The sequence below is a fragment of the Oryzias latipes genome, chromosome 13 (genome assembly GCF_053564925.1).
Source record: "Oryzias latipes strain Hd-rR chromosome 13, Olatipes_Hd-rR_3.1".
NCBI lineage: Eukaryota > Metazoa > Chordata > Actinopteri > Beloniformes > Adrianichthyidae > Oryzias > Oryzias latipes.
The window spans coordinates 1,554,462-1,577,240 of record NC_136249.1 but is presented as its reverse complement, the minus strand read 5'-3'; the positions used below and the strand labels follow the sequence as shown (position 1 = coordinate 1,577,240).

Below are 22,779 nucleotides of genomic sequence, written 5' to 3'. Positions count from 1 at the left end.
ATCTACCTTTGGACTTCTACTTTTGGCCAGGAAAAAGAGTGTGTCTAAGAAATGGTTTCAAGTGGATCCTCTGTAAAGGGAGGCTGTTTGGAGATCATGCAGACCATTTCCTCTATGGAAACTTTACGTTTCAACTGGAACTAAAAAAGGACTTTTTCAAAAAAACAAAACAAAAACACAATGAGTTGGCTTAGTGTCACTATTGTGTACCTGTAGAGTCTCGTAAGACCCCAGTTTGATTCTTTAAATATCTCCTTCCTTTCTCCAAAGGGAAGTTGACCTAGACTTGCTTCATATGGGCTAATCTTCTTCATGTCTTTTTTTCCATAAAGGGGAGAGCTCAGGGTAGCATTTGGGCACTTAATTTGATTGATGGACGGGAGACTATTTTTGTGTAGATGTTGGCAAACAAAGGGTGCTTTTGATTTTTTTGTTTGTTTTGTGTTTCCTTACCCCTATTATTCTTGGCGTGAGCTTTGTTTTGGAGCACCTCTGCCACCATTGTTTTGATTGGGGTATTAAAGGTGTATCCTCATTCCAAAGTGGCAGGGCAAAGCTTCTGTCAGGACCATCACAATCCACACTGCTGGAGCCATTGTCCAGACCTGAGATGTTATGCAATAGTTGTGTTCATAATCATGGCAGAGGTCGTGCTACACAGACAGAAAACTGCCTGAAAATGCTCCATTTCATTCACCAATTATCACTGGACTGGTTTCTGCCACCAGGAATACAAAAGTATTCTTTTGACCAACTAGTGACTGAATTCATCATTCCTCGGTTCCACTTTTTTTTTTAATTTCTGCAGCATTGAAGCTTTATATGAAAATCCTTTTATTTCCCAACCTGTCCACCAGTTTCTCCTTTAGAATCTATCTTGAAAATTAAAGCTGGCTCTAGGGGAGCAATTGGAAAAGTTTACTCTTTGCTAAACACACATGACTTGGAACAACACTTAAATCTCAATGATGATCTGGAGGGGGCTTTAGACAGAATATATTCTTCCTCAATTTGTCTACACCACATGCTTATTCAGTACACCCTTGCTCATATGTTTTGGTCTTGTGCCAAAATACATATGTTCTGGCAGTCAAATTTTAATGTACTATCTGATATGCTACAAACCCCTTTAAACCCCCCTCCAATCCTTTGTTATTTGGTGTAGTACCACATGATATTAAGCTTAACCACAGAGCACAAATCATAATTAGCTTTGGGACCTTGATTGCCAGGAGACTCATACTACTGAAATAGAAAGAACAATACCCTCCAATTTTTAGGATTTGAGTCATTGATCTTCTAAACTTTTTTGATGTTGGAAAAATATTTGCTTTCCTGCAAAAGGGTCAGTACAGGAATTTTACTTGACTTGGAATCCCTTACTGGACTATATGAAGTAATTGGATGATGTCACTTTTGCTAATAGATTTTGTGGTTGACCTTGGAATGTGAACGCTTGTGGAAATGTGTGTGTAATGTGTCCCTGTCCCTTTGTGTGCATAAATAACATATGGTTTTGTTTATGACTTGAGACCAATAGGGGTGGGTGAGGGAGGGGGGTTATGTTCTGTTTTGTTCAAGTCAAGTTTGTACCCATTCATCCCTTTTGAAAAATAAAAACACCAATAAAAAGACTTGGTGAAAAAATAAAAACACAGATATGTGGTCCTTTGTGTATTTTTGTCAATTAAATAGGTTGCACAACATCTTTTTTCTGTTTTCCAATCTCTTCCAGTTTTTCATCCCTTTAACCCATCCTATTGTCATTGCTTTTTCTTTCTCTGGTCTCCAGGTGGCTATAAAAATAGTGGATAAGACCCAGCTAGACGATGAGAACCTGAAGAAGATCTTCAGAGAAGTGCAAATCATGAAGATGCTGAAGCACCCCCACATCATCCGCCTGTACCAGGTATCCACTAATCCAGAGGGCCAAGCAGCGCACTCCTTCTCACCTCCGACCTACTGCCTAGTCGGAGAACCTCAAATCAGATAAATGTTGGTTTATGACACCCATCAGCCTCGCTTGTAGCAGCTGTCAGAGGGAAAACGCTGCAGTCCTTTTGTTTCTGGGAATTTGTCTGCAGCGTTCAGTCGTCCACAGATCCAGGCTCTGCTGTAATGTGCACGACTTCTTTTGTTTCTATTTAAATCTTGTGTTTTCATGCCAAGTAATGCTTACTCATACTGTTGCGTAACTGCTGATGAGCCCATCACTAGATGATGGCCTGTGTGAGAGGCCCTAATGCTGTTTTTCTACCACAGGTTTTTGAGCTGCTTCTCAGCCTGCACTTAAACTTAGAACCAGTTTTGAGTTTTGTCTGCCAAAACAACAGTTCCTGGGCAAGAAAAACGGTTGCTGCCGTTGGACTAGCTCCTGTCAGTCTGAGATAAAGATTTGTTTACATCAGTGGCTGGATGTTGGGTCAAGAAGACCAGTGAAAACCCTTGTGTTTACCGCTGCTGAGGCATTTCTTTGCAGAAAGGATGACACAAACATTCAGGAAGAGACATGCATTCATGAAAGTCCTTCAGAGAAATCACAGACACACCTTTTGATTGAATTCAACATTTAACCTAATGTAACCACAATGTGGTTGTGCTGTTGCTGGGATGAGCTTCAGTAAAACTGACTGTCTGTTCATGTCTTTAGGTGATGGAAACGGAACGCATGATCTACCTAGTGACAGAATTTGCAAGTGGTGGAGAGATCTTTGGTAAGAAGTTTTGGCTTATTAAAGTTTGTTGCGTTTGTTAGTCCAGAACAGTGTTTGTCAACCTTTTAGGGGCCAAGGGATACTTTTTCCTTAACAAAAATCTCTCGGCACACCAACAACCAAGAATAAAATAAAAAATCAACTCCATAGTCTGTATTGATGTACAGGCCCTCCACGGTCTTCAGTGCCTTTTTTTGTAAAACTTGAGGCCCAAAACTTTGAAGTTGCAGCTGTTTTAAAAGTGGTCCGGGTGAATACTCGATTCTGATTGGCTGGGTGTGGATTAAAAGGTGATAACTGCACGCCTAAAAAAGAAGTTCTCGTGTAGGTACCATGACCATTCAGCCTGCAATAACCATTCGGGGTCCATTCGACTGAGGATGACGTCACACTACGGTAGCCCCACTTGGACAAACTACGTAGCGTGGAGATCTGCTCGGGCTCTACATATTTTCATTTCAAGTTTCAGATTTTGCCACAACACACTTTGTAAAAAGATCTGTGGCTGTTAGAATGAACCTGCTGCTCCACACGAGAGAACCGTGTCTCTGAGCAGAGCAGCTGGAGTCTCATAGCTTCGTGTTTGCAGGCAGGGAAGATGCTTTGTTACAGTGTGTGGTCCGGAGAAGGGTTGGGAACGCAGTCCATTTTGCTGCAATACACTTAATAATAATCATAACAATAATAAAAGCACGTTTAGAAGATAACCTCGCTCTGTGTCAGAGCTCTGTTTGTTCACAACGGACCGCATAGTTTCTTCTTCTATGGTGGTATAGTAATTTGTCTAGACCAATCACTATCTGACACGTTATCGGACCGACGGGCAGCCAATCACATAACGTGACGTCAGCACTAGTCGAAGGACCCAGAACGGTTGTTGCAGGCCGAATAGTTATGGTACCTACAATGGTCACATAGTTTAAATGTTTTATGTCACTGCGCCGGCTCCTTTAAAACAAACTTTAGCTTCATTCTCTGGCCAAAAACAAGCGGTAAGAGGAGAACTTTCTCTCCGAACTGATGCTTCATTTAACACATCGTGACGACCAGCATGTTGCTTTCTTTTACCGCTGCAGTCGAGGTCGGTGCCGGCTAAGGTAACACTGTAACACGTTCTGTTACCGTGACCCCGCGCCGCACCACGTAAGAAAGTCATTTTTTTGTGAACAAAAGCGATCCAAACCCAACAAGTAACAAGATTAAAGTACTATAAACGGATTTAATATTTCTTTCTTTTATAAATGACCATGGTATGTAAGGGTTAATGGCCTTCAAAGTGTGCATTATCAGAAAGTAACACTTCACGTTGGACGGATCAGGCTTCTGCGGCATGCTTTAATTTCTGATAATGCACACTTTGTGACCATTAACCCTTTCATGTTTGATCAATTTTAGACAAAAAGACCAACATTATCTTCAGGATTACAAGATAAATTGTAACTACACAAACGTGACCACGTTAAAGTTTTATCCATTTTTTTCTTTTGTCTAAATTAAAAAAAGTAACTTTAACAAAAACGTGTCATTTATTTTTGGGAGATTAAATTGTTTCCGTTCAGTTTAAATGTGTCTGTTGGAAACTCCACCTTAATGCTGCTTCTTTGTTTTTGTTACTTTTATTTAAACCTAATATCTACTTTATTAAAGTGACTGAAGTCTGGAATAGAATTTGTCCTTCAAACATCAGAAAGCAGTTGTTTCTTTTATAAAGATGACTTGGACCAAACTCTGGAATCTCTGACTTTAATTCTGTTCTTCTTGAAGGAGAAATAAACGGTTTTCTGATTTCATCGAGAAGATTTGCAGACTGTTAGCACAGACGTTTGCGTTTGTTGTGCTTCATGACGGTTAACAGCAATGCCGTTACATTAGCCCAATGCATCATGGGAGTTGTAGTGAAAGCCAGTGGTGCTCTGAGCTCCATTATTTTATCCACTTTTTAAATGCTCTGTCACCGGATCCTGCGTGAAGCTGCTACAGCTGCACAGATGATCCGTGATCCGTTCAGATCACCAGTTCTGCACAGACGTGTGCAGCAGATTGCACCGCCCCCCCCAAGCCCGTGTCCTCTGCTTCTGCTTTAACACGTGTCCAAAAATGTGCTCATAAACCTGAAAATGCTGCTGCGTAAGGGAGGAGTTACTGTCTACTATTTTTCGCCCTCTTAATAAAAGACACTGAAGATGCTGAGAAATCTGGCACTTTTATTTTGAAGAGCTCCACAAAGGGGTCAGTGTGAAACCTGAGCCTCGTTTTCATGAACTACGAGCTGATATTCTGGAGATGGTAAATGTTTTTAGATCAGAGAAAATGAGTAATTTCCTGGGGCTCACCTGAACATCTCTCACTGTGCACTGGTGTGCCGTGGCTCACTGGTTAAAAAACACTGGTCTAGACTTTCTGAGTTCTTCTGTTGTTTCCACAGACCACCTAGTAGCTCATGGGCGCATGGCAGAAAAGGACGCCAGGAAGAAGTTCAAGCAAATTGTGGCCGCCGTCCACTTCTGCCACTGCCGCAATATTGTCCACAGGGACTTAAAAGCGGAGAACCTGTTACTGGACCACAACCTCAACATCAAAATTGCAGGTGTGTTTTTTGTGTTTGTGATTTGACAGTTTTCTCTAAAAAAGAAGTGATCCCATTTGTTCTTTTGACAGATTTTGGTTTCAGCAACATCTTTTCTCGAGGCCAGTTGTTAAAGACCTGGTGTGGCAGCCCTCCTTATGCTGCTCCAGAGCTTTTTGAAGGGAAGGAGTACGATGGTCCTAAAGTTGATATATGGGTAAGTAACGGACTGAAAGCCTCCTGACTAATCAGTAATTCCGTTTTGAACTCTGAGGGCATTCTTCTCTCCCGGTGTAGAGTTTGGGGGTGGTGTTATACGTGCTGGTGTGTGGCGCCTTACCCTTCGATGGCAGCACTCTACAAAACTTGCGGGCGCGTGTTCTCAGTGGAAAGTTCCGCATCCCTTTCTTCATGTCCACAGGTAGGAGCTTGTGTGTTTGTTTGTGTCCTCCGCCCACTTTGAGGCTGAACAAAGACAAAAAACAACTCACTATGACCAATTATATATCAACGATAGCATTTCCTAATTTTGTGTTTAACATAAAAAAAGGCTAAAGAATCTTATGATTCATCCAATATTAAAACTTGGATACATAGACTTGTTGCTTGTCAAAACGTCTTGAAAGACGGTTTAAACTCTTGCATCATGTAAATAAATGGCCCCTCGATATGTGCATATGATTGTTTTTTTCCCAATTTTACTTTCTTCCCTTCATAAAAGTAGTACACTTGAAGTTTATTTTATTAGGTATACTTGAGTAAAAGTAATGCAAATATACTAAAGACCGTTTCTGTGTAGTGTAGGAAGTATACTAACTGGATACCGCTTCAGACTAAATTGGAACATTTCAAGTTTGCAATAAATAGATCATATATCAAAAGTAAACTTCAGGTATACTGCTTCCCTTTGTAGCATAGATCAGGGCTGACCAACCCAGGTCCTCACAGAGCCTCAATCCTGCTTGTTTTCCAGCTCTCTCTGAACTGCTTGATGCCGACTCCCTAAATCATGCGTGTTCAGTCAGTAGGGATGTGGAATCACTGGAGTTGGCTAATTGGGAGAAAGCTGGGCAGGGAGAACTGGAAGACAGGCAGGGCTGAGGCTCTTGAGAACCAGGGTTGGCCATCCTTGGTATAGACTAGGTATGCTTAGAGTACATATAAATAAACTACTTTTTGCTAAGAAATGTTATCATTCTCCTTGCAGACTGTGAGTACCTAATAAGACACATGCTAGTTCTGGAGCCCAGCAGACGTTTGAGTATGGAACAGATTTGTAAGAACAAGTGGATGAGACAAGGAGATCCAGACCCAGACTTTGATCGGGTAAAACAAACCTTCACGATTTTTCAGGAAGTTCCCGCTTGCTGACTGTTTCCGTCTCTTTGAACTCTTTTTAGTTTATGTCCATCAGTGAATATACTTTGATTTACAACTTAAAAATAGAAGTACCGATGCCAATAGTTACATGAATGTTGAATTTGGTTAAACATTTGGGGCAAAAACAAACATGGGCTGTCCTAGACATGTGCCTCATGGGAAAGCCACTTTGGACTAAAACCTGCCCTGTATTCTGCCCTTGCCTGTCTTCCCTTTTTAGCTTATAGCTGAGTGTGAGCAGGTGAAGACCGAGCGAGAGGTGGAGCTCATCAATGAGCAGGTGCTGATGGCCATGTCCGAAATGGGCCTGGACAGGGAGCGCACACTTCAGGTCAGCTCAGTGTGCACCGGGCAGGCGTTTCTGCCGTCTGTCATCAGCACAGCCTTTTTTATCAAACATTATAATCGCTGCTATTTTATTTTTTCCTTTCTCCAGTCTCTACAAACAGATGCATATGATCACTACAGTGCCATTTACAGTCTGCTGGCTGAACGCCTCAAGAAACACAAGACCCTTCGTGTCGCCCCGCCCACACCACGACCTATTAGCTATCTTCCAAATGCTGTACAGGTGAGGATTTTTTCTGGGGGGGTTTTCTTTTTTCAAGACCATTGTGTTTCAACATCAGAAAAAGCAGCAAACTTTTGATTCTGGAATGCAAAGTTCAGCAATGACGACGGTTTTTGGACAGCAATTAATTGGAAATTAGAACAACAAAGAACAAGTTGTTCTAATTCTACAATTTTTAGGTTGTCTATGAATCTTGAAGATTTTTACAATAGTAAAAATCATGAATGGGTTTATTTGTATAGTCTTTTTTGGTCCCCCGAGGGACGGGGTTGTCTGTAGCTCTCAAGAGTTTAGCCTACAGTAATCATGTCTGTTGGTTTTAACCCACATCTGTCAACTGCATCAGTCTAAGAAGATTGGTATAGGGATAGTGCAATCCTCACATGACCTCTGTGTTCGTCCACGCTCGACAGGCTGACCCTCAAAGTAATCCTGTCAGCATGACCGTCCCCCAAGTCCAGCTCATTAACCCAGAGAACCAAATTGTGGAGGTGAGTCAGCCTGTTCTACTTTTAATACCTTTGTTTATGTGCTCTGATGACTGACTTAGGCTGCACCATGGCGCAGTGGTTAGCGCTCTTGCGTCACAGCAAGAAGTTCCCGGTTCAAGTCCCTGCACCAGAACACCAATGGGGGACCTTTCTGTGTGGAGTTACCATGTTCTCCCCGTGCATGTGTGGGTTTTCTCTGGGGACTTCATCGTCCTCCCACCGTCCAAAAACATGCTTTATAGGCTCATTGGTTACTTTAAATTGTCCCTAGGTGTGAGTGTGAGGGTGCATGGGTGTGTGATTGTGGCCCTGCCACAGACTGGCGACCTGTCCAGGATGCCCCCTGCCTTCACCCATGAGTGGCTGGGATAGGCTCCAGCAGTCCCGTGACCCCAAAAGGAAAAACAACAGTTAAAAAGATGAATGAATGATTGACTTAACATCATAATACTACCGAATACAACCACAGACCGCCTCACATAGAGGCACATGTAGTTGGATTTTAAATTGTTCTTTTTTAATCAACTATAGTATATAAACCAGTAAAGAGGTCGCCTAATGATGTCCATTTATTGTTTAGCCTGATGGCAGCATGGCCCTGGATAGTGATGAAGGAGAAGAACCATCTCCTGAAGCCATGGCTCGCTACCTTTCAATGAGGCGGCACACTGTGGGGGTTCCAGACCAAAGGTAACAAATCAAAACCAGTGTTTGCCAATATTTACACCTATGCGTTTAATGGAATTTTGTGCAACAAATCCATTTTTCAATCAACCAATTTTTTACTTTGCTATTGGTGAATTTGGTTCTTTGCTCACGAGAAACCTTTAATCAATAGATTGATCCATCTGATGTTTGGTAAAAAAGGAAATTCTGACTGCTGGGAATAGATATTTTTAAAGGAAGTGAAAACCCGTTCATGTTTATGAAAACACAATGAAAGCTCATGCATGAAGATGGTGTTTCTTTTGATTGTGTGATACTGAATGTGTTTTTGCACAAAATGGTTTGATCCATGAGTGTGGCTGTTGTGTTCTGTGTTCAGTTCATTTCACATAGTGATGTTGGCTGACCCAAAGGCTGGTTTACTAGACTCCTTTATAGTATTACTCCAAAGTCAAAGCATCGATTATGTCATGTGTTCCATGTCAGGCAGAAACTGGCAAAACATGACTCGGCACAATTTAACTGGCACCAAGGTTGACTAAAGAGAAGGGATGAGTACCGTTTATCTGATGCTTAATCAGTTCTGTTGGAACGGTCCTAGGTGCCTAAACAGTGCTTGAAACAGTGCTTCTGAAATGTAAAAAACAGTTAAATAAAAAAGCCAATCATTTTAAGAAGGCATTGGAGCCAGGATCGTCTGGACCCACTGTTGTGGAATGGAGATGTGGATGTGCTGGGGCCGAGCGCGTGTGTGTGTAAGAGAGAGGAGAGAGTGCGTGCAGCACACTGCTGCACTTTAAAATTATTTACAGACCAAATGATTCCATTTTTATACAAAGAAAAACTATTGGTATTATTTTAAAAATGAACTTAGGTTAGATGCAATCAGACAAGAAGACACATCATGAAAACATCCGATAAAAATACGTTTTTTTCTAAGGAACTCCTGTATTGATATCTAATCAATCTTTGTTCTCTGCTTTTGCCGTTTTCACGCCGTCTATGAAATGTTTGATTCTTAATCCCAAATGAATTGTCTGAACCAGCTGGAAAGATTCAAAGCTGCTGAGAAAACAAGGAGAGATTTACTGAAGGGGAGCAGACTGACAGAAAAAGCACTTTTTTCCTAATTCTGCCTCCAGTTGATTCATTTTGACATGAAATCAGTACAAAAACAGCCTAAAAACAGTATCATGTTTTGGATTCTTGTCATTGACAGCAAAGACGCATCGCCCTCAGCTCGGTGTCTTTTATTATATTAATAAAATACAGTTTTTATAAATGTTATATAAATTAATTTTGTTGCTTTTATCCGGCATGTATCAAAGTCTGCTCCGTGAAGTTAAAATGTGACTTTAAACCGATTTATGATTAAATGTAGACGACACACAGAACAGCTCGTTAGCATAGCATCATAGCGTGGTAGCATAATGGCATCGTAGAATTATACGATCGTAACATGATAAGGCAGCTGTCACTGCTCCATCAGTGACGTCACAACTGCAGTAAATGCAGACGGTTGAACGGTGAACTTTTCTTTATGGTGAGTCTTATAGTGTTGCTGAATGTCATATTCTTTGAGCGCCTGTTGATGACATACCAAGCACGCAGGTTTTGCATTCAGCCCCGTGAAAAAACAAAACTTTGGCACTTGCAGAGATGCTGTTTCACCTGTTTTGCTTTTCCTTTGCTTCCTCAGGTGGCAGAATTTTGCATTTTGGTTATTTCTTTAAAAAAATCATAACTCGCCACATGAATGGACTAGAAACGTGCTTTTTTTTAAAAAACGCCTTATAATTTTTACTCTTCATGAGTGGGCCGGATTAAACCATCTGGCGGGCCAGATACGGCCCGTGGGCTGTATGTTTGACACCCCTGGTCTAAAACAACAAATTTGAATCAATTAATTGTCCAGTCCTAAGCCAAACTTTTTCTAGCTTCACTTTTGACTGATTTTGATGGACGCCCACCCTCAGGGTCTCACCCGTTGTCATATGAGCCCGCCCTCATTCACTAAAACAATTGGGTAGGATTGTACAGTAAAACTGAACAGAAAACAGGTTCTTAACATGTCCAAAAGGAAGCTCCAAAATCCATGCTTTCAAATGGCACTGGCAGTGTCATAACCGTTGGTACCAGGACAACTGGGCACAAAGTTTCAGCACCCATCCCTACCAGAGACCATTTCAAAGAAATGTCTACATTTTATTAGCTGATTTTTGTTTCTTGGCGGCCGCCATTGTGTGAATGTGTGTGTGCATGGGTGAATGAGACTGTGACTGTAAAGCGCTTTGGGCCTTCAAAAGAAGGTAGAAAGCGCTATATAAGTATACGCCATTTACCATTTTTTGTGAAGCTACCTTTGACCCGTCACCAGCTGCGATGTTTACATACACGCTCTGACATACTGAAACTCTTGACCATTTAAGCAGTCAACGTTAATCAGATGATTCAGATGCAGAGAAAAGCAGCTTTTCATATCGGCTTTGCACCGATATGCAACATATTACAAACGTAAAGTGTTGCAAAACGCAGCAAGGCTGTTTTACTCTGCTTCAGGATCCACTGGAGTTGGGCGTAAACGGTTAAAGAGTTCCGGTAGTGTCAACTACCAGAGTTTCAACTCTGGCGCTGAAGCTCTGGTTTTCTTTCCCTTCAGGACAGAGATGCAGGAGGACCAGAAGCTTCCACCGGGTTTTCCTCGTGGCGCATTGCCCCAGCCACCGTTTCCCCAGCTTGCACCCAACACAAGCCAAATGCACACTCTCATGCCTATACAAAGCCTGCAGCCAACACAGCAGCTGGAGTACAAGGTACAGTCAGTCACACTGGAAGGAATCCGTCTGAGCGTCTTCTTGCCGTAATCCATTCTTCTTTGACTGACCACCTGATTTTTGCAGGAGCAATCTCTGCTGCAGCCTCCTACTCTTCAACTACTAAACGGCATGGGGCCCCTGGGCCGAAGAGCTTCCGACGGCGGGGCCAACATTCAGTTGCACGCCCAGCTCCTGAAGAGGCCTCGAGGGACCTCCCCGCTTGTTGCCTGCCCGGTGCGTATCCGGATGTCTTTCACAGCCTGTGTGCGTCACAAGCAGGCCGAGTAACAAGTCTTTGCCTCTCCCAGCATCCTATTCCTGCAGTAGCTCCGGTGGATGAGGAGGGGTCAGATGGAGAGCCAGACCAGGAGGCGGTGCAGAGGTAACCTATGGTGGCGGTTCCTGTGATTTGGTTCTTGTTACAGAAGTGCTGTCTGAAGCCGATGGAAATCCCATAGCCTCTAACACTAGGGTGTGGTCAGTGGGTCCCCCCACCTTTAAATTGGAAACTTTCCGAACCAAAACTTTACCGCTTTAAAACTGTCGTGGGTTTGGGCTTTTCAACAGCCGGATGTCAGACAGCACTTTTTGTGGACTTCGCCGGTGTCCTGGGTTGCTGGGAGTGAGTGCCTCTGGGCTGCTCTGCTTTTTCCCCCGGGGAGGTGGCCACTGTGCTGTGGTGCTTATCCCATCTTTTCTTCCCTTTCTCCATCGCGCAAGTGCCTTTCTGCACCGCTCCAAACAGACTCTGCCATCAATTTACAGTCCTCCTGTCTCTCAAACTCTCTGAGCCAGAGCTTCTTTGCCTTTCTCATTTCAGTAAGTGCCAAAGGATTCTGTGGATTTTTCATTCTCTTTCACTCCGCTGTGCTAACTCTGACGCTTGCAAAAGCAACCACTACAAAATGGCTTCCAGTTCCTTCCTCAGTCTGGAAGCTAGAAGCTGTTGGACGTCCAGCATCCATTTGTGGTGAAACTTGATGTTTACTGATTGGCTAAGATCCTATGAATGAAGGCACCTATTGGCACAGGTGGGAAGGGGTGGGTCTCACCCCCCCCCCCCGTCTCCATTAGGCAATGAGGACAGAGAGCTGACCAGCGCTGCTTCCTGTCTCCCACCCTTACCCCCCCGTCCTTCCCCTCCCTGCGGCCCAGGTACTTGGCGAACCGCTCCAAGCGGCACACGACGCACGCGCTCATGAGCACCCCGCATGGCGAGCCCCCGACAGAGTCACAGAGGCCCCAGGGCCCCCGCCAGAGAGGGGGCTGGGCCCCCGACACATACAGCCGGTGAGGGAACTCGCCTGCTCCGAGCTGTATATGCACGAACACACTCATACACGAACTCTCAGCGAGGGCATGCGGCCGCATCTCTGTCACTCACTGTCATGTTGGCACTCGGTTGGGGGCGGAGCAATTGGTCAGAAATGGCGATGGAGGGCAGGTGTGTCCCCACAGTAAACCAGCACTCAACAGCTCTTCCTCACAGACTTGCTCAGAGTGGGTACAACACTGGCTCAAACGTATGACCATGCTACTTTTTGCATGCGCAAACCCCAAAGCCGGATAAAAAACGTTTAAGTGTTTTTACCGTCCAGCCATTTTTCTGTGCTTTCACTGTTGGAATCTAAACTGGAGCCATTACAAAGTTTTTTTCCTTCAACTGGTGTAAAAGAGTCACTTTGAGACAGATTTGTGTCTTCTCATCTCAATACAAGTTTGCTTAAACCTCAGACCGTTCTTATCTTTTCATTTTTTCTGCCATCTGGAGTCTGCTCAAAAACTAAATGAGTTTAAATTCTAAAGGACACAATATAGAAAAAGTCACTTTGTAGTTTCATGTCACCAACTAAATGAGCAAAAAGTCACTTTTTTTCTCACCAAAACGTTGAGGAAAACAATCAAGCAGTCGTCAGCAACCTGGTGTGAAGATGAGCGTTTCCCCTCCATGAAACGTTTGTTGGATTGTGTCCAACCATCCTGCTTTCAAAGTCTTCAATAAAGCTTCATAGAATAAAATAAGAAAAAACATTCAGCTGGCTCCAATTCTAAGTAAATCAAACGTAACTTATTTGTGTCTCATCAACACAATGTTCAATGTAATGATGATGAGAAAGAGCTAATTACACAAGAAATGGTTTAAAAATAGTTGATATTTGTGTAAGAAGGATCCTGATTGAGCATCTTCGTGGTGAATTATTTAAATCAGGTTCCTAATTAATTGTTTTCCAGTCAAACCAGGGGTGGGCCAACTTTCCCACCTGTGGGCCACAAAGGGTTCTGAAGGGGACGAGCGGAACCTGGACTAGATGCCTGCAGTGTTTTAGTAACACACTTCATAGGAGAAAATAACATGAAATCTGGACATAAACCAGCTTTCATTTTGATTACAAGCTAAAATACATTTCTATAAACCAGAACTTTTTGGAGTTTTTATTTACAGCTGGGACTTTTGTTCTGGTTTTAGTGTTTGTTGAAGCAATGGGTCGCTCAGGGAAAAACAGAAACTTAGATAAATGCTGCGTTCAGGTGCTACTGGAATCGTTGGAAAAATCCAACCCAGAAAACACACATGAACCTCCAAAAAAACACCACATGAATGCAGAAACTGTATGTGCTATGCACCAACTCTGGGGACACACCACAATGACATAAACGAGGATCATCAATTTAAGATGACGCCATATGGCCCCCGGGCCGTAGTTTACCCACCCCCAAGCCAAAGAGGGATGAACTTAGTCATCAAATAGTGGTCAAAGTGGGCTTTTTTCCATGCACATGCTCTTTTCAAAGCCTAAAGTAGCATCATAAATGCAACTTTTCTAAATGAATTAGTTTTTTCGTCAAACTGAAACTCAAATTGTTTTGGTTAAATCAACTAGAAACGACTGTAGAGACGCTTCATAAAGGTGTGCAGAATGTTTTTGTCTGTCCAAATCGTGATGTGCTGGACCTTCCTGTCATGTTGTCTTAACCGTGATTGTTTTTGTGCACACACATGTTTGTGTCTGTGTGTCCCCCCCCCCGGTCCCCCACCTCAGATCCAGCTATAAGGACTCCAACACCCTCCATCTCCCTATGGAGCGCTTCTCTCCTGTCAGGCGCTTCTCTGACGGCGCCGCCACCATCCAGGCCTTCAAGGCTCATCTGGAGAACAGCAGCCTCATCAAGCAGCTCAAACAGGTGCTCTCTCTTTATGTTATGCAAAGGGGCTCTTTGCTGGTTAGTCGGTACAGTTTGAACGCAGAATATTCTATTTACCGTCACTGGGAGATAGACGGATAGACTAGCAAGTACAGTTCTTACATTTAGCTCATTTTTACTCACACAGAGCTTCATTTTCTGGAATGCTAAATGATACAATGATCAACAAAAGTCAGAGGCAGAATAAACTAGTTGGTGTTCACTTGAAGACCCACTCTGATTTATTTAAAAAGCCATTCTAGCGTCTTTTATTTATGTTTTTAGCCAAAATGTAAAAAGTTGTATTTTTCTAGGACATAAGTTCTGCAGAGTGCCATGAGTTTATTAGAAATCTGCCTCTGAGTTGAGGGTGGGACCATTGGCACCCGCCCCCTTTTTGAGTTGTTTATACGCTCTCCTTCTAGCTTACAACCCCTCACACCCCCAACCTAACATTGGCGGTGCAGCAAAAATTCTGCTTAAAATCAGATCTGTCCATCCGTCCAGTTCTGATCCAGATTCCAGCTCAGAGCAGGAAAACAGAGACATTCATGGATGTGTGTGTCTGACAGTGGATGATCAGAATGGAGCGGAGCAGGGAGACTGTGACCCATCCAGCGGATTTCCTACATAACAAATATGATCTTTTACAAACAGCTTTTTTTCATCTTCTCCTGAAAATACTAAGAAATGCCATTTTAAGCTGAATTTTTTCATGCCGTATTTTTTGTACTATAAGTCGCTGCGGAGTATAAGTCGCACCAGCCCAAAATGCATTATAAAGTAGAAAAAAACACCGATAAGTCGCACTGGACTACAAGTCGCATTTTGACGGGAAATTTATTTGACAAAATCTGAGACCAAGAACATACAGCTCATCTTGAAAGGCAACTTAAAATAACAGGGGGTTAGAGAACAGGCTAAATAGGCACGTTGTTCAAGCAGCCATAAGCGTACTTGTTCCTCTAGCTGTGGCCACCTAGCCTTTTTTCCAGTAAGAGTAACTTCTGCTTTTCGCCACCCCCTCACAAGTTTCTCGCTCACTCCAAACTTTCATTCTGCTGCTCGCTTACCATTTTCGGCTGCATATTTCACTACTTGCAGCTTGTAATCTGCAGCATATGATTTTCTTTTCGGTGGCATTTTGCAGCCCTCTTCAGTTGTTTTTAGTGGTATGAAAGTACCACTAAGTACCACTCTGAGCCTGGAGCGCCCTCTTGCGGTTGTCAGTGTGAAAATAACAAACGTGTGAAATTATTTAACAATGTAATTTATTTCTTATATAAGTCGCTCCGGAGTACAAGTCGCACCCCTTGCCAAACTATGAAAAAAAGGCCGACTTATAGTCCGGAAAATACAGTACATGTCCTCTATCATCAGAAAAATACTACAAAAACATGCTGAAAACACCATTTTCACTGGGGTGGGTCTTTAAATGGGTTGACTTGTACTTTGCTCTGCTGCTCATACCACAAATGCATTTCCATTACAAAGAATACAAAATGTAAAAGGAACATGGATTGCAATAAAACATTATCGTTTGTCAGCAATAAGCCAGAGCAGATCTTTAGTCCACAAAGATGAAATGACAACCTTTCTCTCAATTAACGTTCCCACACATATGAGACTTACTGTAGTCTTGACGCTCAGCATGAAATATAACCCAATTAGAGCGCCTCGTCTGTGACCTGGGAAACCTGTAAGCTGCTTCATGAGACGTTCCATCATCTGCAAAGACCCTGCAATGAGATTAGCCCTGGACGAGGATAATGTTTGCAGCAGCTGCTACATCTTAGGCTGCTCTGATGTGCTAGGATTTCACTGTGTAACAAAGCTTAATGGGGCTAACTAGTGGAAGTAAAATAGGAGAATCCGGATGGTCATGTAACAAATACAAGTGTTGCCTTGAACCCCTCGTGGAAGTGGCTGTTCATAATATAGTAGAGTGAAGTTATGGATGCTTGTCCATTTTTTTCATGCTAAACACATTTGTGTTTAAAACAGGAGTGTGAGCAGCTACAGAAAATGTACGCAACCCAGCAGGACGAGCGCTTCCTGGAGCACACTCAGCAGCAACACATCTTGTACCAGCAAGAGCAACAAATCCTCCACCAGCAAATCCAGGCGAGTGACTCCCCAGGAAAAACCCAAACACCCAAACCAGGGAGCCGGTGGTGGAGAATAGACTCATTCCGTAGGAGGAATGGACGATTACAAGACTTTAGCCATTCATTTCAGTTTGTAGAGTTTAGATGGATTTCATTTGGGGGAAAAAAATGGATATTTTGCCCCTAGCACCCTGCTCTCTGGGGCCAATTTCTCAAAATGGCAAAAGGAGCTTGTTCCCAAAAAAGGAACAACTTCTTCAATTCCATGGAACTAGTCTAGTTTAATGACTTCAGACTTGGAAGTCACTAAACTAGACTACAAAATGTTTTTCAGGGCTGTTGCTACTAAAAGTCTGATTGTGACGGTTTCGTTTGACACCCGAACCGGAGGCCCTCTGGTCAAGTGGGAGACGTACCGCGCTCTCTGAGAGGCTAGCGGCAACTCACAAAACACCCCACACATTATTTTACAAACATTTGGGCCTAAATCAGCTGTAGGCAAACGGTTGTCCTAACCATAAAGGGTTATGACATTTGACAGAATGGCCGACCAGACCAGGAGCAGATATGTGGAGTGCTCTGGTTCCACCTCATAAGTAAACAAAATAACATGGAATCTGGAAAAAAACATACTTTCATTTTGATTGAAACTTAATAAATAAGCAGAAACTTTTGGAGTTTTTATTGAAGAAACTTTGGATTTTGTTTTAGCACCATTGATGTTGAATTGATGTCATTTGTGGGGGAAAACCAACGCAAGTTTAGAGAAACACTGCATTCATGTGGTGCTGGAATGATCTGAATAAGAAAACGCACATAAATGTCAGAAAAACAACAAATCTTCCAACACCACATGAATGCAGAATAACTTCCTGCACCTAAACAAAGGTCAGGTTATGGGGAGATACCAAAACTACTGGGGAAAGAAGAGCATTCAATAGCATCATCAGGATCATTTATTCCAGCTCTGCAGGCCAGATTGAATACTTTATCGGGCCGTGTTTGGCCCACCCTTGGCCTATATCATGCTTTCCTTAAGCATGATGTAGATTCAGAGTTGTGTGAACAGATTAAAATACAATTTTTTGTGAGGAATGAACATTATGATACACTTAAAAGCTCAAAATGTTGCTTTTGCATGATATAGGCCCTTTAAAATCTGAAATGGAATCTGTTGGAAAATGGCCTATCCTATCGCCCAGCCCTACTCCCCAGGTCACACTGAAACCACCACATCCCGTCAAGCTGTGACTCAGATTGGGTCGTCCTTTCTCTGAAACGTTCCATAACTTTTGTCTTGGAGTAATTCTGAACAGAAATGTTTCATTCCATCTCTGCTAAAAAGAGCCTGATGTGAGCAGCAGATCTAGTGGAGACGATTCACGTCTCTGCAGTGCTTTGTTTTGTAAATAGGGCCGACTTTTAGGTTTATGCATACTTGGAAATGACAAAGATCCACCTCTATGAATGTAAAAATTGGAAGAAATCTTCAAAGGACTGGACTTTTAATGGCAGTAGAGGAATCTTTCTGTGCCTGAGGTGCATGTGTTTGTCTCTGCCTGCAGGGCCTGTCTTTGGGCCATGGAGAGAGCCAGCCCAGTCACTTGACCCACCAGCTCCAGAGGTGAGGAAAAATCACCAAAATCCCACCCAAACATGCCCAAAAATACGCATTACTCAGCAGCTGTTGGGCGATGAACAATCATCCCAATATTGTGCTGCAGTAATATCGACTGAAGTGTTGCTCCATTGGTGTAACCCTCCTCCTCCTCTGTCCCATCCTCCCCCAGGTTGCACATCCAGCCCTCTAGCCCTCCGCCAACACATCCCAGCAACCACCTCTTCAGACAGCCCAATCAGAGTCCCCCGCCGGGCTCTCCAGGCTTAATGCAAGCACACGGTTAGTCCTGCTTTTTCTGACCTAACTTTATCGGTTCCTGCTTTGGAATGTGTTACGAAAAGAAAGCAAAATGGAAAAAACTTTTCATTTCAAGATTGATTGATATGAGCGATAACTGATCGATTGCTGTCAGTGTTTTCTAGAAGCCACAAGGAGTCGCTGTGGATGCAGACTAGATGAAAATGATTTCATGAAGGACAGAATATGAGAAAAACACTGGAGACATGCAGGGTTTAGTGTGGATGCTTTCAGTTAGGAATTGGGATTTCTGCAGGGAAACCACAACAGGTTTACCTTGGAGTAATGCAGATTTTCTTTGGTGTTATTTTGGTTTACATTGGGGGCTCAAAACCTTTTTAGACATCCTTACAGATTAGATCTGAATCGAGCTTAATGTGTTTCATTTCTCCTGTTTCAAGGACTCAATGATCCACCTTCAATGAAAATACAGAATCTAAAGCTGCGTTCACACCAAATGAAATTCACGCAGGAGCGGCCGTCAGTTTCAATGTTATGTCCGTGTACACATGCAATCAGACGTCCTGCGCCGTGTTTTGATCGTCAGGCGCGGTGGCGGTCTATCGGCAGCCCGGTTTGGGGGAACAGTAGTTTGGTTCCACTTTTATAATCAAGTCAGAAGTTGTACCAAGCAAAACTTTTGTTGTCTCGTTGGTATTTATCAGCTAAACCAGGGGTTCTCAAAGTGTGGCCTGGGGGCCAATGGCGGCCCGCGGGAAGATTAAAAGAGAGAATAAAAGAGATCCAGATCAGGTTCCTTTGAGGAAAAGGTTGTGTTGGTGAGGAGAAAAGGCGTTTTCTAGCTAGGTGGTCAAATGCTTACTGTGTCGTACCTCATGGATAAAGTCTTGTGTCTGATTTACAAGCAGGTAAATGCATCTTATGTAAAAAAAATCATAAAATCTATGACAAATTTACCGGTGAGGAGCGCAGCAATAAGCTCCATCAACTACAACCAGGCTGTGCTGCACAGCAGATAATGTTCACTAAAATGTCTAAATCCAGTGAAGCTGTGACTGAAGCTAGTAGCTACGTTGTAGCTTTGGAAACGCTCCAGCAAAGCAAGCCCTTCAGTGACGGGGAGTTTGTAAAAGAATGGATGCTGAAAGGAGCTGACATTGTTTGTCCAGAGCAAAAGATACAAATAGAGACGAGTAGAAGATCTGAGCAGCAACCTCTGGACAAACATCTGGAGGGCCTGGTTAACTGGACAAATGACACTTGGTCATTAAAGTTAGTAAAAACTACTTTTTCTCTTTATCCATCCATCCACTTTTTCACTTAAATTGGTCCCCAGTCTAATGTCAAGTTTCTTAAATTGTCCCTCAGGTACAAAATCTTTGAGAACCCCTGAGCTAGCCTTAATGCAGATTGTTTAATGTTTACATTTATGAGTTCATTCCTTCAATCTAGACTTCCTTTAAGATTCTTTTTTGCGTTTTATAATTAATCTTGCACTGTCACACCTCTAAGCTTCTCCCCACATTCTGACCCGGTACTGCAGCCCAACAGAGAGCTCAGTCTGTGCGCCAAAGATGCCCCCCAGTCTCCTCACTGTCCATTTAAAAACAACATGTGTTAACAGGCAGGCATTTGATAGAGCCTCAGCGTCTGACGCTCAGCGTCTTGTCTGATGCAGCCATGCTAAGGCGTGGTGGTTATGTTGCTGTCTGTTGTTTTAGGGGCTCAGTCATCAGTCCAGTACCAGCATGGTCCCTCAGCAATGTACCAAGGCCAGAGCGGCAGCCCCCCTCCCACAGTCATGCCCCGGGTCTCTCTCTCAGCCAATCCACAAGCAGCGTCCGCCCGTCCCGCCATCCCGTTAGCACAGGGTGTTCCTCAGCAGCAGCAGCAGGTAAGGCCAGCGTTTCCTTCCTGACACGCTCGTTGGCGTTTTGGTCCACCTCGTTTCTGTGTTGACTCTTTTTTCTGACCTGCAGGTCACTATCCAGGTGCAAGAGGTGGAGCTTGGAGGTGGGCCTCAGAGACAAGGCAGCTTTTTGTCCACGCCGGGGGGGCACCGAGTCCTCGGGAAGCAGCTCAGCGCAGACAACGCAGAAATGCACAGGTGACACCCCCACCCCCACTCCCCCCCATCCCCGTCCTCCATTCCCCCACCAGTCCAGCGCCTCACCACACCCCCAGGGGGCCGGCAGCCAGCAGCACTCATGGATTGTCTTTCCGTTTATGCCTCACACATTAGGGTTCAGTCCTCAAGGCTGCACATTCAGTTTTGTGTTTCATTACACTCTTTTTTGTTGTGGTTTTCTAAACACAAAAAGCTTAATTTGAAACTTCAGACTTGTTGAGACTGCGAGCAGGAAAGAGACTGACTGTATGTTTGATAATTGATGTTAACTCCTCCATCATCTGTGCTGAGGTGACCCACTTCATCAACTGCTCCGCCTCAGTGTCTCTGGGTGAGTGTGTTCTGTGTCCCAGCTGAAGACAAGTCTTTCCCCTCTTCATCATCATCATCATCATCATCGTAAACAGTCCCTTCCAGTTTTCACTGAGAGAAGGTGTATGGATCAGATTTAAAGTCCCACTCTGGTGTATTTCAAAGTGTTCCCAGTGGTCTTTTCAGTAGGATGATGCTGTTTTTGGCCGAAACCAAAGAATCTGTCAGTTACAGCCCCTAAAACCCCCAGCCTAACAACAAAAGTGGTGATCAGTATCAGATCTATCCATATGTTTAGTTCTGATCCAGATTCCAGCTCAGACCAGGAAAACAGAGACGTTCATGGATCCATTGGTCTGCAGGTGGAGGATCAGAAAGGAGCAGAGCAGAGAGACTGTGGTCTGTCCAGCGTATTTCTTTTACGTGACAAATATGATCTTTCTCAAACATTTTTTGATCTGCTCACATCAATTTGAATAAAGAAGTTCTCAGAAATGAATATTTGATTTTAATTTTCTTTAATTTGTCCTCCACCATCAGAAAATCCCACAAGAACATGTTGAAAACACCCAAAGCACAATTTTCTCATTGCAGTGGGTCTTTAAAGGAACCTTCTTTTAGTTTAACCCTTATCTCACCAGGACGTCCCTTGAGAAAACATCTCTGTTTTTAGGGAAACTCTCAGTGAACTCTTGACCCCCAGCCCCACCCTGGCAGCCAGATTGGGGTGTTTTGTAGGTGGTGTGCGTGTTTGTCTTCTGTAGTTAGATGTGATCTGAGGGTCTCGTGGCTGACTCTCTGCTCCCTTCCCTCCCATTCAGCCGCAGCCTCGGCCGTTTCACATCTGGCTATGACCAGGTCCAGTTCAGCCCCCACCTTTTCTCTGGTGATGCCGCCTCTCGAGGGGTCTCCTACAACCCCTACCTGCAGGGCGCCTCGCTCAAAGTTCCCGGCCTAGAAGGTTATCAGAGTGGGGCGGTGGGGACTGGCAGTTATGGGGCCCCCTCCTCACTACAGCAGGCCCTGCTCTCCCCTACTCCCTTGGACTACTGCCCCCCGCAGCAGCATGTGACCCCCACTCTGCAGGGCCTCTTATCCCCTCGCCACTCCTTAACGGGCCACGCCGACCCCAGGCTGCCCCAGCAGGACCTGGCTGCCCTGTTGAAGCGGCAGAGCCCCCGGTCTTGCTCCTCTTCCTCCGGCCCTCCCAGCGGCGGCCCGCAGGAGCTCGGCGACATGCTGCTCCTCCGCCAGATGAGCCAAGGAGAGGGTTTGGAGCCTCCTCCACCTCAGGGGGGCTCCGGAGGGCAACACTACCACCACCTCCTTCAGATCCGGCCCCCAGAAGTTCAGCCGCAGCAGCACCCCCCGCCCCAGGCGCCCTGCCTCAGCCTGCCGCACTCGGAGAGCATGGAGGAGGACGAGGCGCCAACCGGATACCACCACCAACACGAAGGACTGCTGGCCAAGGCTGGGGACGGTCACGAGCTCCTGGGGCCTCCCCGAGGAGGTACCCCACCCTACAGCTCCCCCACCCACAGGCACGGTGCCTACATGAGGAACGCTCCAGCTGCAAGAGGTGAGACCCCTTTGTGGTTCATAGTTTCCATGACAACCAAAGCACATTTTCTGCTGAAAAGGACATATTTATTATTTTTCTTCTCAGAGCTGATGTCTTGTGTTTCAGAACCCGAGCATGTGGAGTGCCGGCCTCCAGCACAGGCCATGGAAGTGCCTGATCACAACGGCGTGGGCTATCCACGAGGCCCCCAGGGGGACGCCTATAGATCCAGAGGACAGCTGCAACGCCACCACACCATCCAGACCTGTGATGACGCCTATGTGAGCGAAAAGCATTTGACCGACTTATGCAAACCCATCCCCATTCATGCCAACAGAGAGAGCATCATGCATCAATCATCTTACAAAAATGTATTTAGCTACCCCCCCGTGTATCTCCATCAC

The 22,779-nt window shown here is 44.3% G+C and overlaps 1 protein-coding gene across 2 annotated transcripts in view; it reads left to right on the top strand.

Annotated features, from left to right (window-relative positions):
• Positions 1–22,779, top strand: part of sik3 (SIK family kinase 3) — a 44,959-nt gene that overhangs the window by 16,608 nt on the left and 5,572 nt on the right. Inside the window, exons 2-23 of one of the 2 annotated variants that reach the window (XM_011483077.4) lie at positions 1,793–1,909; positions 2,651–2,714; positions 5,140–5,301; positions 5,373–5,497; positions 5,578–5,701; positions 6,488–6,606; positions 6,881–6,991; positions 7,097–7,231; positions 7,645–7,722; positions 8,303–8,412; positions 11,048–11,201; positions 11,289–11,438; positions 11,513–11,586; positions 12,360–12,494; positions 14,246–14,387; positions 16,392–16,511; positions 18,061–18,119; positions 18,286–18,395; positions 20,096–20,268; positions 20,354–20,481; positions 21,636–22,393; positions 22,502–22,656. In XM_011483077.4, coding sequence (XP_011481379.2) covers positions 1,793–1,909; positions 2,651–2,714; positions 5,140–5,301; positions 5,373–5,497; positions 5,578–5,701; positions 6,488–6,606; positions 6,881–6,991; positions 7,097–7,231; positions 7,645–7,722; positions 8,303–8,412; positions 11,048–11,201; positions 11,289–11,438; positions 11,513–11,586; positions 12,360–12,494; positions 14,246–14,387; positions 16,392–16,511; positions 18,061–18,119; positions 18,286–18,395; positions 20,096–20,268; positions 20,354–20,481; positions 21,636–22,393; positions 22,502–22,656 — 3,303 coding nt within the window. The remainder of the gene's footprint in view (positions 1–1,792; positions 1,910–2,650; positions 2,715–5,139; positions 5,302–5,372; positions 5,498–5,577; positions 5,702–6,487; positions 6,607–6,880; positions 6,992–7,096; positions 7,232–7,644; positions 7,723–8,302; positions 8,413–11,047; positions 11,202–11,288; positions 11,439–11,512; positions 11,587–12,359; positions 12,495–14,245; positions 14,388–16,391; positions 16,512–18,060; positions 18,120–18,285; positions 18,396–20,095; positions 20,269–20,353; positions 20,482–21,635; positions 22,394–22,501; positions 22,657–22,779) is intronic. The other variant, XM_011483079.4, reaches the window with a different exon arrangement.